The 19,220-nt window shown below is 44.8% G+C and overlaps 1 protein-coding gene across 1 annotated transcript in view; it reads right to left on the bottom strand.

Annotated features, from left to right (window-relative positions):
• Positions 1–19,220, bottom strand: part of wwox (WW domain containing oxidoreductase) — a 194,838-nt gene that overhangs the window by 157,312 nt on the left and 18,306 nt on the right. The window contains exon 5 of the mRNA XM_084059169.1: positions 11,071–11,177. Coding sequence (XP_083915295.1) covers positions 11,071–11,177 — 107 coding nt within the window. The remainder of the gene's footprint in view (positions 1–11,070; positions 11,178–19,220) is intronic.

Here is a 19,220-nt window from a genome sequence, read left to right as displayed (position 1 = left end):
CCTGCGGCCCCCCAACAGGTCTGGACCCTAATAAAGGCTTTATACACTCTGAGGCAGTACCAACACCTCTGAGCCTCCCTCAACACACACACACACACAGGCCTGGTCACAGGTCAGGGGAGCCTGTAGCTCTCTGTGGTCCAGGGGAGCAGAGACAGTGTTGGACCAGTAATATGCTCCCTGCTCCCCTGGTGCTACTTGTTGGGGTTTCAGTGCAGGGGAAATTACACCTGCTCTCTAGCCTGAGACCAGACCTGCTACACAAGTCAACGCTGTTACTGCGGATTACACACACACACACAAGGATTTTACTGAATACACACACACAAATGGATAAATGAACATTGAGGGTTTTACTGTACACACACACACACACACACACACACACACACACACACACACACACACACACACACACACACACACACACACACACACACACACACACACACACACACACACACACACACACACACACACACACACACACACACACACACACCACAATATGCAGACAAGTTTGTGCATACTGCGTGAGCGAGCAATTGCATTTGAGGCCACCAACCTCACCGATCAGCACAACATTTTATGGGAGTGCTTCACACTCCATTAAAAAGGACCAGGTTCTGTTTTCAACATACCAAACAGCAATAACAGATTTAACAGCCCTTCTCTCTGTCCACTAAGCAGGCTCTCAATGTGCTGAATAAAGGGAGTAAACAACATAACTGAGCATTTACGGTGGAACGACACAAAAGAAGGAAAAAAAATCACGGTATCAAATGAGTGAAACAGGATTATTAAAGGGGCATGAAACCCTGAGCTTATTTTCTCGTTTGTTTTTATATACAGATTAAAAACTACAGAAGGATAAAAACATGGCAGGCTGACATTAGTACACTGTAATGTAAGCAATGCAGCTGCAGCTAATAAAATGTGATTCAAGTGGGCCAATATGCAAGCATTGACAGTTGTAGTCAACAGTATTTTCAATGCTTGCACAAGTTATTTTTGAGGGGGCTTTTCTGCTTTAAAAGATAGTACAGTGGAGAGACTCAAGAAACAAGGAGAGAGAGCAGGGGTGCTACACACTGCAAATGGTACTCCCAGCCCGGGAGTCGAACCGTGGACTATATGGTACGCACACAAACCACTCGGCCACCGGAAGCCCCAAAGCACACCTAAATCTCACACACTCAATTTTAATTGTATTAGCTGCAGCTGCATTGCTTACGTCACATTGTACTAAGGTCTGCACCTGCCATGTTTTTACCCTTCTCTATAGTTTTTAACTTGTACAGGAAAGCAAAACACAGAATCACCAGCCTATAGGGTTTCATTCCCCTTTAATGCGGACGACACAGGGTCAGTTGTACCCAACACCTGTCTCACAACACTTGGCTATGGCGACACAGGCAGACAACCTACAGTAGTTGCTCCAGGGCTGTTGGACGAATTGTTCGTCAACATGTAAAATCCTGATCACTTGCAAGACATAGTGGTCATTTCATCATCGAAATGTTAGTTCTGAAATGAACACCCAGGCTGCTCTGCAAGTCAAACGTGCACGGGGAGATAATCGTCGATATGGGCCAGGAGAGAATGAATCTAATAAAAAGGCAGTGTATCAAAGTATCGCAGTTAGACATTAGTCACGTGAGGCCAACTACGCCATAACCCCGGTGTTCGCTAAATGAATCCCCCTTGTCCCGCGCTTGATTTATGGACCTGTAAAAATACACGTTGTTTTTAATCTACTGCTGCCTGAATCTGCCTCTCTAATGAAATGTGGATCCGTGTGTGTGTGTGTGTGTGTGTGTGTGTGCGTGCGTGCGTGCGCGTGTGTGTTATTTGATGATGATGTATGGTCTTTTCGTCTGATTCTTTGAGCATGAATTTACTCTCTGATAAATATGCATTCAGTTACACAGACTGATTAAGCTGTAAACCAGTGTTAACTCTGTGTCAAAGCACATGCAAACACACACACACACACACACACACACACACACACACACACACACACACACACACACACACACACACACACACACACACACACACACACACAGACACACACACACACACACACACACACGCTCAGCTTCCCGGAATCTAATGATAGCTGTGCCTGGGGCAGGATTGTTTGGATGCCTGAAGCGGTTTGCTGATATCCATTCCACAAGACCCGACTGCAGTGGGTATCATATGAATACAGGACAAGGCTTGGAAGACTTAACAGCCATATAAGCAAAATCTCTATTACACAGAACAAAAACAACAAAAAAAAGAAAAAAAAAGTTGATAAAGAAAAAAAGGAAAAAACACAAATCCTTTCTTGTCATGTTCCCAGTGCTGACAGAACCATTTCACACTATTCCTTTGGAAACATGGCTGTATATAGACTCTCAGCCATCTCTGTTGCCCTTCATCAGGGTGACATTGAATTTGAGAGCGCTCAGGGTGCCTGCCTGGACATGGCAGCTGCTGACATGCTGTGACGCACTAGTCCGTTCATTACCGGACAATCCCCTATCTCTCACGCCAAACACAAATAGACAACGGGACTGCACTGGCGTGTGCACGCACGGCCTTCCTCTCTCTACCCCGCTCAAGTCTCGTACATGTATAATTTACTGAGACACATACGTGCACGGGCCAACATGTGCACACGTAACGATCACACACACGCAAGGACCACTGTGCTTTTCCATTCTGACGTCTGGAGGAGACTCTCTGTGGGTTAACCCATTTAGACCTGAGACCGATTATACAAATGTCTTCTAAATCAGTATTGTTGCTATATCAACAGGTGCTCAAACTTTTTCATGCAAGGACCCCCCAAAATGTTATGTATTTGGTGAAAATATTTTGCAATAGGGACCCCCCTAGAAACAAAGATTTGAGTCAAACATTTTCCTTTAATATATATATTCAAACATTTGCACAAAATGTTCAAGAATTTTCAAAAATAGCAGATCTACAAGTTTATCAACAACTCATATACATAAACTTGTATATCTGCTATTTTTGAAAAGCCAAAGTATAAAATATGGATAAAGTGGTTACACATGATGCAATCCCGGTCTTAATGGGTTAAGGAGCGATGAAGAGAGACAGCATCGACACAGCACGAAAATCTCACTGAGACATCAAAAGCACAATTGCATCTAATTAGCCCGCTGTGTCTCCTATACCGGCTTTATCGCGGGCCATCTCGGACCCCGAGCTAATTTGGAACCGCTGCTAAAGACGGTGGAGGAGCTTGAACGAAGCAATACAGGGGGATAAATGTCTCAGCCAGGTGCCAGATGGCTTCCGCATTGTACAAGAAGACTGCGTTAGCTTGGCAGACATCACCTAGAAGCCTGGGCCTATTTGGCTGGAGCATAATACGACAGGTTCATCTCCTGATTTAAAACATTATTACAGCGTGGGCCGGACTTGTCTCTCTCTCTCTCTCTCGCTCTCTCTCTCTCTCTTTGGTCAGCACTTCTCAGACTCTCAATAAATACAATCTCTCCTGGCAGAGAGAGACAGAGAGAGAGAGAGAGAGAGGGAGGGAGTGAGTGGGGTGGGGGGCAGAGAAGGAGAGAGAGAGCGAGAGAGAGATCCAAGCCACCTCTCACCTCTCTCATCATAAGGAGCCCTTCACCCCAGCGGCGACGTGCCCTCCTTCAGAGGAGGGAGAGAGGGGAGAGAGTGAGGGATGAGAGTCCGCCAGCCAGGTTCAAACAACAAAGAGACACACGCCTGTGCGTATCCTTTCCTCAACTGCCAGCCCACCCCCAACCCCGAGCCGACCCCCCAACCCCCAACCCCCAACCCCGACATCAGTGGCGGTGACATCGTTTAAATCGTTATATAGTTTTAAAAATCCTTCCCAACATGACCCGTGGCGAGTGACCCGTCATCCTAACGCTCGCACCTCCATGCACGTTCAAAAAGGGGGAATAAATAACTGCTTATTGAGCAGAAAATGGTCACCCGGCTAACTGTGTGATTTATTCAAAATTATTCCTCCACGGCCCTTCTTCTTCACGCAGAGAACCTGCTCCTCTTCCTCCTCCACAGCAGACGGAGCACCTGGCTGGAGCAGACAGACGCGGGGACGGACGGATGGAGGGAGCGTTTCAGTGTTTCACTACGGGCTAGAATAACTAGGCAGAGAGGTGAGAGAGGGAGAAGGTGGGACACGAGGAATGCAAGCCAGGCACTTTAGGATTCATTTAGGGCTCCCCCATCTCCCTGGTCACTTTATTAGCAGTCGAAAAAGAAGAGTGATGCGTGTCCCAAAGCTATGCAAAGTGCATAATCAAGCATTTAAATACATGTGGACGGGGTGGCGTGTGTGTGTGTGTGTGTGTGCACACTGTATACCCACGTGCACACACATACATGCACTCGTGCAGGGTATCAGACACGTGTGCAGTCACACACACACACACACGCCCCAAAATGCTTACTACAGTGAAAGCTCCAGTTATTCAACTTTTACACTCCTATACTACTTACAATGTACCGCTAGAATATACCAAAGCACCTTTTAATGTTCCCATGAGCGGCATTACAACCTCCACTTGTGTAATATAAAGAAATCCTCTGTGGTACATTAGGGTAAATCCTGTTGTTCTCTAGCTCTGTGTGGTCGCTCTTTGGAGGAATCAGTGGAAGATAGAATGGAAGAAGAAAAAACAAGGTAGGGGGCGGTCTCATCAAATTTACATATCACAATTGCACCCTCATTCCATCCGTCCCTCTCTTTGGCATCAAACGGATGGACGTACATTGTATTCCCAAGTTTACAGCCAGAAAACCAAGGAGGGAACAGGTAAATAATTCTAAAGTACAGGGATGAGACCGTCTCTCAGGAGGGAGGCAGGCATGCTGCTAATATGTGAGGAAACAGACCAATTTGCACAGTGCCTCATCCTGGGAATGAGGGAGACAAAACAAAAGCAACCCTCACTCCTCCAGAATGATTCTGATCATAATACTACCTGAAAGTGGGGTGGTTGTGGGGGTGGGGCAACGGGGGGCAATGGGGGGTATATTCTGTGCAGTCTGGGAACGGTCTGAAAAGGGGGCTCTAGGACTGCTTAAGTGCAAGCCTCGACGACGCCAACAACAATCTGCAGCGGATTTACCCGATCCACCTGGAGACGACGCAGTGGTGTGTCAGCACATGCATAAAAACTGCCTACTTGGTTTTTATTAGGAAAGAAAACAGCCCGCGTTGAGAGTCATACCGCATCATCGCTTATGAGCGTGCTTTCTTTTTTTTTGTTTGTTTTGTTTTAAAAGTGATCGAAATAAATAGTATGTGTGAAATCCTTGCTGTTCATTTGCAGTTGTTGTGTCTTGTCTTTACTCCAAGATGGTAAATGTAAAGATAGTGAAAGTGATTTTTGTGAAAAAGTTAAAGCTCTATACTCTGATAGTGTAATCATTGAGTGTAAAATAGAGTGTTCAGTAACAGTGGTCTCCCAGTTTCTTCAGGCCAGCATTTTAATAAACAGAAATACATTGTCAGGTGGGTTGCCAATTAGTGAGAGTACCTATGTATCAGCTTTAATTTTTATAGTGTTCCAATTCCAAATTTCTCTGCTCAATTATTTGTGTCATCACCAATTTCACTTGCTTATCCTATAACCTGCATGGGTTCTCTCTCCTGATTGGATAAAATTAGTATCCAAACCTGATAATGCATTTTATGTTGCTAAAGAGCTGAAGAGACAGGGAGAACTCTGTTACTTAACAAACAATTGATAGTAATGATTATCAGAATATATAAGGTGAGGAAAACATAACAATAAAAATAATAAGAATAAGCATAATTCCAAACCCTTGAAACTCCCCTAAAACAAAAAAATAAACTGTGATCTATGCTATCCTCTCCGGTAGCAGAGGAGAGAGTTAGAGTCCTGCTCAGTGACCTAGGATATGAAATGGACCTCCATTTCCTTATTACTCATTGTGGGGAGAAGGAGAAAAAAAGAGAGAGGGGCAGAGAGAACAGGCAAACAGAGGAGGTGGCGGCCTGTTGAGGCCCTTTGTGAACGAGAGACTGGGAGACTAAAGAGTAAAGAGTCAGGGTACGGAAGGAGTTTAACAGAAAGGAAGAACGACTAAAAAGAGCAGCATCCTGAGGCCCCTGGGGTGGGGGGGGGGGGGGGCTCTGCAACCGAACAGGTCAGCATTTCATATGTGTCACTTCCTGTTGGCCTCAGCAGGGAGGAGCGAGGCATGGCATGGTGGCCAGCGGGCCACAGAGCCTGTCAGAATGACACAGGAGGTTATGTACTGGGCAAAGAGACACGCAAGCATGCATGCCTTAACAACACACAAACAAATGGTATGCACATGGATGGATATGCACACACTAACCATGTTTCCATTGGATGCTAACCACTTAACCCCTAGCCTCGGGAACCCATGCCTTTTTTTTTGTCTCACGTATAGCCAGACAATCAGACATCTCTGTCTACCGATATGTCTGGTGACATCTAAATTCAATGGATGGGCTAAAACTGTGGTTCTCAAAGTGGGGTCCGGGGACTCCCAGGGGTTCTTGGGGGGGTTCCAGGGTGTCCCCAGCTCAAAAGATTGATAGTAATAGGAACAAAATGGTCCCTTATGTGTCTGTAGCTCCGAGAGCCTATATAAATGGAACCAAATGGACCCGTTAGGGTATCATCAGAGTTAAATGATACTACAGAGCAGATTGGGGTCCCAGAGACAAAAATGCTATCAAATGGGGGCATGTGACCTAATGCATATCAAACTGGAGGTCCTTGAAATTAAAATGTTGAGAATCACTGCTGCTATATTGTAATTGTAAAAGTGTTCTCTTATGGGGAACCCGTGGAGAGACTATTAACTTGCCCAAAAATAACATCTTCTTGAAGGACTGTGTCAATTATTTTCAGGTGGTGTTGCTTAATATTTTATGGGTGGTCAATTTATTTAATCGGCTTCAGCCCAGATGATGGCAATACTGCTTGTTCACATTCTATTTTGTACAATATATCCCTATTTTGGGCATGTCATTATAGGCAAAGATTTCAAAACTTTTTTTAAAAGTAGTGCTTAAGTAGTCTCGCGTAGCCATACGATCGGAGATCTCTGCCTACTGATAAGTCTAGAGGAAATCTATATTCAACTGGCACGGCAGAGAAAACAAGCACTATCAAACCTATGCCCACTACTTTGAAAACCACACTTCACTGCTGTGTCTGTTATGAGAGGAAACCTTCTTTATTCGATAAAAGTGTTACCATGAATCTGGTTACCACTCAGTATTTTAGTGTGTCAAGCTAAGTACCTGTCTGTCTGCCGAGATGACTGACCACTCCTGACTCCTTATCCTGTCTCAGTCTGCCCGTCTCGCCCCTGTCTCTCTGGCCTGTGTTAATGTGCTGTTGTTTGACATTGCAAGCAGCAGGCTGTTTTCTCCTCCCAGCAGCCTCAGTGGACAGTGAGCTTTAGCCTAATTGGTTCCAGAGCAGACCCTGACAGAGCTCTCCACAGTGGCTCATATTAATACACCCCGTACCCCCCCCTCCTCCCTGACACATACACACAACCATATTAATACCACCCTCCCACCCCCCACCCACGCCACATTCGCACACAAACATGCACACGCACACACAAGCAGCAATCACAAACACAGCAATCAGCGGCTAGCTCACTAATTAAGGCCCTTACAAAGGATCTTATTAGCATGTGTTGTAGAGAGGGGGCGGCGGGGGAAATAGGCATTTTGGGTAAAAATAATAATACTAATAATAATACAAGATCCAGACGTGTGTGCGTGTGCGCGAGCGCGTGTGTGCGTGTGTGTGTGTGTGTGTGTGTGTGTGTATGTGTGTGACGCGTGTATTGTTCTACTAGGGGGGCCAAGGGCCTTGGTCGGCCCACCAAGCACTGGGCTGCATCTCCGGGGAGTCCATTACAGCTCTCAGAGGGAGACGTCAGAGTCAAAGATAAGCAGAATTTTAGAAGCAATCAGGAAAAATAAATCACTGGCACGCAGGCAACGCTTTGGTTTTTAACCAGCAGCTTAAGCTGCCTGGGTACTGTGAGAGGAATAGGAGATCGATCTAGGTCTGGTGCAGAGAACAAAGCATAGAGAACAGCAATGAACTCTGAGAGCGTACAAATGTGTCTGTTTATTTGTGAACTTCACTCTCAGAGTTACGTACACATGGATAATTTAACACTGAGGATTTTATTGTGTACAAGAAGAGAAATATGAAAGATTATACGGAGGCAATAAACAAAAAAGTGTCGGAAACGCTTATGGTAGATAATACGAGGCCATCCAAATCAGACTCCTCCTTATTTTCCGCTGTCTCACCCCAGTCCACTCTATTTTCCTTCGCTCATCTGTCTTCCCATCCGTCCGTCATCTCTCTCCCTCCATCTTTTTCCCCGGCATCCATCTGCTGGTTAATCCCCTCTCAGTTTTACTGTGGCTTCATCACAGCCTGTAAACGCAGCCCCCCTTGAACCCTATAAAGACGGCCCGGCATCAGGGCTTATTGTAAAACACAATCATAAGGTAAATGGTTAGCCCCTCTCCACTACTCTAAACTCCGCTAATGAGCCTGCTGGCGATTGGGCTGCACGACCACGTACTGTAGCTGGCGAGCAGCAGGAGAGAGAAAACGGCACGCTATTATTGGAAGGAGTCCTGCGATGAAGACGTAGCAGAGGCCCCATAATGAAATCCATGTGTAGCGTAAACACAGCCAGAAAAAAGTATAAATTAATCCATGATTACTTCACCCCAACTTTATGATATTCATATCAGCTGAGAACATGACTGCTCTCTAACTCTTCCAGGAACCTGTACTGTACAGCAGTGTTTCCCAAACGGTACATGTATGCACACTGGTGTGCCATGAGACAAGTCCAGGCGTAGCTTGGGATTTTGCGACATCACATTAATATCATTATTTTATTTTTGCCTTCATTCGATAGGACAGTAGTAGAGACATGAAAGTAACGGGGAGAGATTCAGGGAGTGACATGCAGCAATTCCACCGCTGGGCTCGGGAATCAAACCTGGGACACGCCGTCAGGCATCAGAGCCTATAATATATATAATTAATGAATTCATTATATTAATATTAATTTACTATCAGTATATTTTGCGCAAATGTTATAACCTAAAGAAAGTGTCCCTATTTTGGGCATGTCATTATCTGCACAAATTATTATTATTATATTTTTTTCCCAAAAATAGCAGATCTACAAGCTCACAACATGTGACATTGTGTAACCTTTGCGCTTGTAGATCTATTTTTGCATACAGGTGTGCCTTTAGGTTTTGACTAGCCAATTGGTGTGCCTTGGGCACAAAAACGTTGAAAACCACTGCTGTGCAGTATATTTTTCTGTTGATACAGTAGCTGGTCCTGGCAGAGCAGAGCATGATTGGCCGGGAAGGATGTGCCCTCTGACCCTGCTCTTCCTTAACAGCCAGTGGCCGTTGTGACCTGCCCGTTATCCGCAATGTGTGTGACCTCGCTATTATACCCACTGTCAGAAGAACCCCATCTCTCCTCACCCCTGCTATGAATGTTAGAGCCACCCCACGTGCACTTACACACAGGGAAAGAACGCACCAAAGAGAGACAGAGAAAGAGAGAGAGAGGGGAAAAAAGAAAGAGGCTATTGTGAGTAACGGCAGGCAGGTAGTTAGAGGTCAGGGGGGTCCCGTGGTATCGGGACGGCAGCTCAGCTCCTTGGCAGCCGGGGCGGAACTCTGGGAGTGACCTGGAAGTAGATATGATGACCTTTTGTACGGCGGACCCCCAAAATATAGCCTCTTATCAAAATGACCTTAGTGTGGGAGCATGGGAAGGAGAGGAGAGTCCATCCATCAACTTTAAGATTAATCCTCCCCGCTATTCTTCTCCCGAATCTATTAATAATGTCGCCGGAGGGGAGAATTTGCTCTAAAGATTTATTCTGATATCGTGACTTTTATTCATTAACCTGTAGTGTAGGGGGATTCCTTATGAAGGAAATATGGTGCGGGCTTGGGGAAGTCTTACTTTGTGGAGGACGCTCGCTTTGGACTTTTATTGGCTCGACGTTGCGACGGAAAATCATTATGCACATGCCATTGTACTACAGGAAACAGTGTCATTCACTCACTTGGGCTCACTGAATTAGTTCATTTTTTTAAGCAGTTCTAAACATGAACAGTTTTGCCGACAACGTCTCGGTTAATTCCACGGGCGGAACACGCGTGAAGGCTGAAAATCAATTGGACTATGAAATCCGGCATTTAGATCAGAGCTTTTCCCCTCGCTCATTTAGACAAAGAGGCCGCATTAATAGATCTGTACACTGGATTTCACACTGCGGAGCAGCCCTGACAGCCTCGGGGCTTAGTTCAATTAGAGACTTGGGGGAGTTTAAACACCGCAGCCCTACTCTTACTCAAAGGCATTTGTCTCTCTCTCCCCCTCCCTCCCTCTCTCCATATCTGCACTGAGCACTCAGCTCTCCTCCGTCTTCAAGTCCCCCTCTCTGTAATCAACCCAGTGCTAATGGCTTATTCTTTCTGCTTCAGCACCCACATTTCACTTGTTTATTTTCCCACACTCGTAAATCTGGGGACGCGTCACAAGCACTGCGATATTAGAGCAATAATCTCAGGTAATTATCAGATGCCCTCTCCCTCCCTATACTAAGTCCCTCCCCTCCCTCGTCAATCCATAGTACCCCCCCCCCCCCCCCTCCCCAATACTAGACCTCCATACTTTTTCCTCTGTCACTGAGAGGAGAGCAGACTTGCAGTTTCAGAACACACCATCTTGGCTGGGGCCTATATGCATATGGATCATGTGCAAGTCTGTGTTCATGTATTCAGTATACTAACAGGAATCATAATATAATAACTTCATTTACTCAAAGCACTGTTCTAAAAGCGTTTCCAGAGCACTTCACAGCGAGCAATACAAACACAAAGGAGATTGGAACAAAACATAATGGTTGTGCGAGTCAGCCAGGCTGGTTGAACTTCATTGAAAAGGTTCCACTGCCACTTACCCACTCCTGCTGTATGAGGCTGACCGCCTTGGCGGCCCGGGACAGATTCCGACATGCCAGGATCACGTGAGCGCCGTGGAGGGCGAAGGACTTGGCCGTCTCAAAGCCTGCAGTGTGGAAAGAGAGACAGATAGAGAAAGAGAGAGAGAGAGAGAGATAGGGGGGAGGGGGAGTGGGAGGGGGGGAGACATAGACCGACAAAGACATGGTGAGGAAAGAGATGGCAAGAGCGCAACGCTTTCAAGATTAAGCTATTTTTGAAGATAACTCTGGAGATTCTCAGGGCAGTCGGATCGGGGGGTGGGGGGGATTACAATCCCTATCAATTTTCCATGCAATTTCTTTCATTGAGGAAGCCAGTGGTCTCGTGGAGAAAGTTAATCATTTCTCTCTGAAGTGATGGTGCTGATTGAATTAATGTGGTTGGGAGAAGTTCCCCTTCTTCCTCCGAGATAAAGTTTGGGCGTCCGACCACAGGCGTGCAGGAGGTGTCGCTCAGTGTACAGAGCGCATGGGTTGAGAGGGGGGAAGTGAGCTTGGTTACTAATTATGATCGTAATTATACAATGACGGCATCAATTATGCAAACAGCAGCCATTGTGGAGACGGAGAGTCAAGTGTTGAACAACTTAGCAGCCACAGCGTTCAGACTGAACCTTGGCGTGATATTACAGGCACATCAAAGGGCCTCCGATAAGGACATTTCTCCCATCAAATGAGGTCCTCTGATAGAAGCAGGATTTATCAGTCCAAGACTACTTCATGGCTCCATCCAAATCATGTAGTCACGATAAAACTGACAAAAAATGAAGATGGAGGGAGAAGTTCATTTCTAAATTGCAACTCTAAATGGGTCATTTCAACCCGTAGGTTGAATTAATTTATGGGATTCTTTTTTTTTTCTCACACTTTATATGTTTTATTTCCTCTGACATTCAATATCCTTCAAAAGTTTTGCAAAACAGTAAGTCTACAATGGCACAGGGCACAGTCAAAATGTTTCAATAGCATTTATAAACTCTTACACTGAAGGAACAGACCTCAAAAACATAAATATGTACAAACACATCCAAGCCAACACAAACGCACAGAGCAGGCGTGCCCTGATTGACAAACCAACGCATACGGCTAAGTGATTGTGGCGACGAGGGTCTGAGACGGCGGCACAGCAGGCAGGGTGTATCAGACGGCGGATTAATATGAACTGTAATTAGATTATACGTCTTAATCTGATTTTCATTAAGAGCGAAACTGGGAGGCCTAATTGTGAGGGGAGTGTTAAGGAGTAATATCTATTAAAACTCAAAAATTGGAGCAGGATCGGAAGCCCTTTCTGACAAGTGAAGCATGGAATTAAATTATATGACACCTTATTAGGTGTAATGGAGGGGACTGCAGCTGTGTGCAGAGATCGTTTCGCTCACGAGAAATGGAAATGAAAATAAAAACAACACGATTGAGAAATCAGCGATTTCAGCTGCTGAGTGTGTACACACACACACACACACACACACACACACACACACACACACACACACGCACACGCACACGTAAACAGACAATTTAGAATTGCAGGTACAGTAGCTGCCTTCAAGACACAAATTCAAACTCAACGCAAACACAAACCATAAAAATGTCCTGCTCTCCAAAAATGTATTATTTTCACTATGATTCCGTAAAAATAAAAAAAGAATAAAAGCCCTCTAATATGTTATGAATGAATTGTGTTATAGTATTGCCCTAGGATACAGCACATTCTAAAATTGAATGATGGAGTGCACATCAAAACAGCAAAAGACCTTTAAATTTACAAAAGTTATAAAAAGGGAGAAAAAAAAAACAGGATTCCAAAAAACGCCATAAGTTAAACAGTGATTATTTCATCCTCTGTAAATTGAACAAGAATACTGGCTGCCTAGTAAACATCACATCGCACTCTCACGCTCACTTGTTGTGTGTACAAACCATGAAAGTGAAATTAATCGACACCAGTGTTTTCCATAATAGAGAACAAATTAGAATATGGCAGCGACAACAACAGCAGCGACGAAGCCATGTTTTTCCAATGACAAATAACAAGGGCTTGACATTAATTGTGAAATAACGAGAGTGGCGTTGCTGTACAGAGGCTCCCCGCCCTCCTGCCTGTATTGCCGGTAAAGAGGGGCCATGCTGAAATGAGTTCCTGGTCAGGTGTACAACAAAGGGAGCCTGTTTCACAGTCGCGTGCTGACGCTAGAACATGACGAGAGGTCACCGCAGGGTTTCTGTTGCACCGGTGGATCGACAGACGCCATAAGCTGTTTTACAACACACAGTAGGCCGTAGCTGTAATGTTGGGACTGGAACAGTCCTCAACGCTCTTTGTCTCTGTCAGACAATGGGGATTAAAGGGGAAGTCAGTGCACAGATAGAGGAAAAAGAAAGGGAGAGTTCTCTACACTGTCAAGTGTCAGCCCAGACTAGAAATCTGACAGAAGCGAACGCACAGTCCAGCCTCACTGAACCATCAAATCACACGTGTTTTGTGAAAAAAATAAAAATAAAATACAGTATATATATATATGTATATACAGTAAAAAGGTTCCACAACTGTTCAAAATGTATTCTACTGTATTGTGTAAAAATGGGTGGGAAAAAAAAATCTCCATTAAGCAGTGAATGCTCTTCATGGTACATTAGGATCCTGGCCCTCCTGATATCCCCAATAATGAGTGTGATTTAGTGATTTCACGCTTTGTTTGTCCTCCCCGCCCCACCGACCCTCCCTGGATCCCCATCGTACACAGGTGTATTGGCTCGACGTAATGAGATCATTACCAGCCTCGTCAGTGAACGTGTTTATTTGGCAAACGGAGCAGCCGACTCTTTCTCTTTAACTTGATCTGCATCCAAAGAGGCATTTAGCTAAAATAACCCCAGTACATGTGGGCAAAGTGAAAGTCAATTCGGATCATTACAAGACCTATGGGTAAACATGTTTTGGTTCCCCTGTTCCCTTCTCCCTAAATGTTGCTCTCTTTGAAAACACACGAGCATCCCACACCATAAACAGACAAAGCCTACATATCTGGCTAAATATCACATATCCACCTCAAGGCACCATTGGCTTGTACATGTATGTAACATGAGTTTACATGGTCAAGTTATACTATTCTCAAATCATTACAATCGTTACTGCACATGCAAAAAATATGGTATCCGTGATATCCCTGGGAGCTATGAAAAGATATGAATTAACATGACCATGTGGAAACGGGGAGAAAATGATCTTCTGGCTTCCTTTTCATCAGCTGCTGTTCTTTACACCAAAATCTCCAAATAGACTAATCACTCCTATGGGTTGCTTTCTTTTTCTGGTGAAGGGCAACGCTTTTTTTTCTCCTTGTGTCAAAAGTAATAGTTGTTAAGGTGGATGGGGGCAGTATCCCACCATTTCCACACAGATGAACTAAATCTCTCCTAAATTGGGTCTAGTGATACCTCTGTTCTGCCCCGCAGTGCTACCCCCGCTATAGGATCCAGTCTCAATCCCCCTAGACCCCAACAACACTAACTCCTGAGTTTCTCAATGATGAGTACACCTGTTCCTGCTGCTGCTGCTGCTGTGAATTTCCAGCCCCAAAAGAGCACCCCAGCTTGTAGGAGCCCTTCTAATTCCTTTCCATTAGTTTTAGAGGAGGGCGTTGTCACCCCAAAAGTGGAATGTATGGTTAGTAATTACAGCGAGAGGTAGAGCTGTTCCGGACGAGAGGAGTGGCTTTATACCCCCCCACCTCAGTCCCCCCTTTTCACACCTTCCACCACTGTGACCACACGCGCACGCACGCACGCACGCACGCACGCACACACACACACACACACACACACACACACACACACACACACACACACACACACACACACACACACACACACACACACACACACACACACACACACACACACACACACACACACACACACACACACACACACACACACACACACACACACAGCTCTGACCCTCTGTGTCCATGTTCAACTCCCTCTGCAATCTCTCATCTCACCCCCACACCACAGTGGTCACCCCGGTTCCTCCTGCAGCTGTGCTTACCTCTCTACCACACACACACACACACACACACACACACACACACACACACACACACACACACACACACACACACACACAAATGCACAAGCAGAAAAAAACATGCACACCAAAGCACACAAGGTCAAATATATACGTATGTATAAATATGCGTACCATATATATTACACACACACGCACGCATGCACGCACATGCGCACACCCCCCCACACGCACGCACGCACACACACACACACACACACACACACACACACACACACACACACACACACACACACACACACACACACACACACACACACACACACACACACACACACACACACACACACACACACCAGAGTGTGAGGGCTATTTTCATCACTGCCATCAAACCCCCCTCCTTCATGTAACTTTTGTCCCCTCATCATCTGCAGACTGTAAACTCGATAGGTCTATAAACTACTTGACTACACACAATAACCCGCTACCCCTTTTCATTTTATTTCACTCACAGCCTTTGAGCACATATATGTATCCCATCCTCTCTTAAACCACTTCACTTCTATTATATTAGAGCTGTAATCATTATTGAGCCCTTCTGGCCTCCAGCGTTAACGCTCTTGCATGTTACACCGGTTTGGGGTCTGCATAGCGAATTTCATCCAAGGTTAATAAAGTTGAATAATTTGACTAACCAACCATAACTGGTTCTCATTACGTAGCCAATAAACACATTCATCAGAGAGGACATGAAATGCCTGTTTGGAAGAAAAAAAAGAAAACGCTCTCCTTCGATTTCCTCGGTCGCTCAGTTACAATAACACAACCATCGAGGGCGCACACACACACACACACACACACACACACCCTGTCCCACAGCAGACACATGAATGCTGCAAATATAAACATGGACACACTCTGGATGTCAGCTAACCCGCTGACACTCGCAGACGCTCAAAACCACACACACACACACACACACACACACACACACACACACACACACACACTGAGACACTGACGCTGCATGCCACCCTCACCAGGAACATCTTTTTATCCATCTAATTCCTCCCACTATGAATAATGCATCTCCCTCCTTACCGAGGCTCGGGTTTAACGCATCGCCGCGCGGGGTCTTTAAGGGGGTCCTTATTCATAAACAGCGGTGCAGTAAATACCAGGGCTTTGCAGCCAATTTAATGGCAGTTATGCTTAACAAATCTCCCTCAATCTAATGATCAGCCACAAAGCCAGGCTATGGGTTTAATCTGCACACAGAGGCTCCCCCCCGGCTCCGCGACTCGCTGCATCTGCTTACAGATCTCTCCATCCAGAGAGAGGAGAGCACGGGCCTGACACCTAATCCACCCGAAACAACACCGGGATCAAGGCAAACATGGGACAACGTTAGTCTTTTCATGAATACGAATAACATTCAAAGTCCTAAACCACTGCGGGGACAGGAGTGTCTTAGAGATACTGATGGCACCGGGACATTACGAAGCGCTCTGTCCCCCTAATCCTCCTCGCTATTCCCTGCCTGGCCTGCCTAACTCTTCTCCGCTTCTTATTCCGACACCGGCCCTCCACCCAAAACAAAAGCAGTGTGGAATTCAGAGTGTGCATTTATACCAAGGAAGAGGTGGAGGGGTTCAACACTGCGGGTCTCTGTCGAATGCATGGTTGCGGATGAAGATAGAAAAAAAACTCTGAACATACGGACGGGACATGAAACTGATTTTAAATAAAAACATAGGTGCAAAACAGCATATATATGCCGTGAAAAAAAGACGTATTCTTTATAGTTGGCTGAGCCTATTCAGCCGTTGTCACCAGTCGATGTTTTCGATGACGACACATCTCAGACACATCGTTTTTTTAAAAGCAAGCCGATGTTAGAAAGACCATGTCTCAACATTATTTTTTCCGCTTGCGCGCATCAGAAATATTGATGGATTACTTGAATAGCATGAGGGATATAAGGTGTGTGTGAGTGTGTGTGTGTGTGTGTGTGTGTGTGTGTACACACACTCACACTCACACACACACACAGAAAATCCTCAGTTTTAACTTATCCTTTTGTAACTCAGAGAGTGTACAAATGAAACCAAATGGACCCGTTGTACACTCTCAGAGTAAACTGTTTTTTTAGTTGTTTTTTTTACAGTGTATATATATATAGATGTGCTAACATGCGTGTCGCCCTGCTAGAGAGACAGAGGGTCAGCATGTTAGCCCTGACCACTACTCAGCACACGTTACGCTGACAAAATGGCACCTGAGAACCGCGGAGACCGTGGCGAGTCCCCTGACAGCTCAACGTATACATGTAGCAGCAGGCGGGTCCCACCAGAGCAGTCACAGCGCAAATATAGCTGTGTATGCTAACAAAGCACAATATAAATATAGCTTTGCTTCACCAAAAAAATATATATTATTTTTAGAGAAGTTTTGCTGAATGCAACATTTTTGATTCCACCGACTAATGTGGAAAAAAAGATAATCATGCAAAAAAATAAGAAAAAAAGGCTAATAATAAAATATCCTGAGATTCTAAATGTAGCCGTTTGCTCATAGCATGTAAAAAAAATAAAAAAGGAAAAGTGCACTGCAGACCAGCTGAGTGGGGTCTGACATATCATGAAAATGGCCCCTTTAAGGACATCTGTGCCATGGACCCTTGGCCAGTAAATAACCTGAGAGTTAGTTCAATGGAGGGGAATTAGGACCAGGGCAGGAGTGGGTAATGGGGATGGATGGTAGGCCTGAGCCAGGGTCAAAGCTACTCAGGGATCAATGCAGAGGTACAGGTGTACAACCACCATTCTATAGGACTAAGAAAACCTTTAGACCGAGAGAGAGAGAGAGAGAGAGAGAGAGAGAGAGAGAGAGAGAGCGAGAGCGAGAGCGAGAGCGAGAGAGAGAGAGAGAGAGAGAGAGAGAGACGGAGACGGAGACGGAGACGGAGACGGAGACGGAGAGGGAGAGAGAGAGAGAGAGACAGAGACAGAGAGACAGAGACAGAGACAGAGACAGAGACAGAAACAGAGACAGAGACAGAGACAGAGACAGTGAGAGAGAGAGAGAGAGAGAGAGAGAGAGAGAGAGAGAGAGAGAGAGAGAGAGAGAGAGAGAGAGAGAGAGAGAGAGAGAGAGAAGAGAGAGAGAGAGACACACAAACAGAGAGAGGGAGAGAGAGAGACAGGGAAAAAATGAAAGAGAGAGAAAGAGAGAGAAGAGAGTGGAGTGGAGAGAAAGAGTGAACACAAACGGTGATCGTTCATTCACATTATAACAATTAAAAACACTCTTCAGGTCGGTACTGGTATTTAATTTACAAAAGGAGAGCATGGAGAGGAAGACTAATGTGTCGAACACGGCACAGTGATCACATGGGCGAGACAAGCCACAGTCCTGTCTCGCCTTCCAGCGTTATTCCAATGGAGCATCAAGCTTGGTCACAAAACCATACACTATTACATTTCATGCATAAATAAACACATATGCATTTCACATTCATGTGCATTAAGAGCTAAATTAAGAGCCTGAAATGGAAATGTGCTTGTTAAATAATGGTCCTGGATCTCTATTACTAATAATATACTTTTTTTTAAATCACAAATTTCCAGTGGAAGAAACATTTATTTACAAGGCTAAGAAAATAGCCTTGACACTGGAACTGATGCACTGTTGATGCCATTAAAATTCTAAGTGTGTCAAACCAATTGGCATAAGCACATTTCACCGGTAGGCCACTGCAAAGCCAAAGGAGCGCGCTAGTAATGACATTTACTATTGGCATACTGTTAATTATGGCAACTGCACATTTAACTTCTACTGCCATTGGAGAAATAGACATGAATTTTTATCATGTTAAATATTTAATTGGCACAAACATATAACACACATTTCTGTGTTTTAAAAAAATGACATTCCATAATTATGCTGATTATTTGAGGATATATAACTTCAAAATATACCATAGAACAAAAGTTGAATTGATTGAATTTATCAATTCATTATGGATATTTTAAAGTCAAATTAAATAAAAATAAAAGATTATATTGAGATTATA

The sequence above is a fragment of the Gymnoscopelus microlampas genome (genome assembly GCF_963454915.1).
Source record: "Gymnoscopelus microlampas genome assembly, chromosome: 6".
NCBI classification, from domain to species: Eukaryota; Metazoa; Chordata; class Actinopteri; order Myctophiformes; family Myctophidae; genus Gymnoscopelus; species Gymnoscopelus microlampas.
This window is presented reverse-complemented; position numbering and strand designations above follow the sequence as displayed.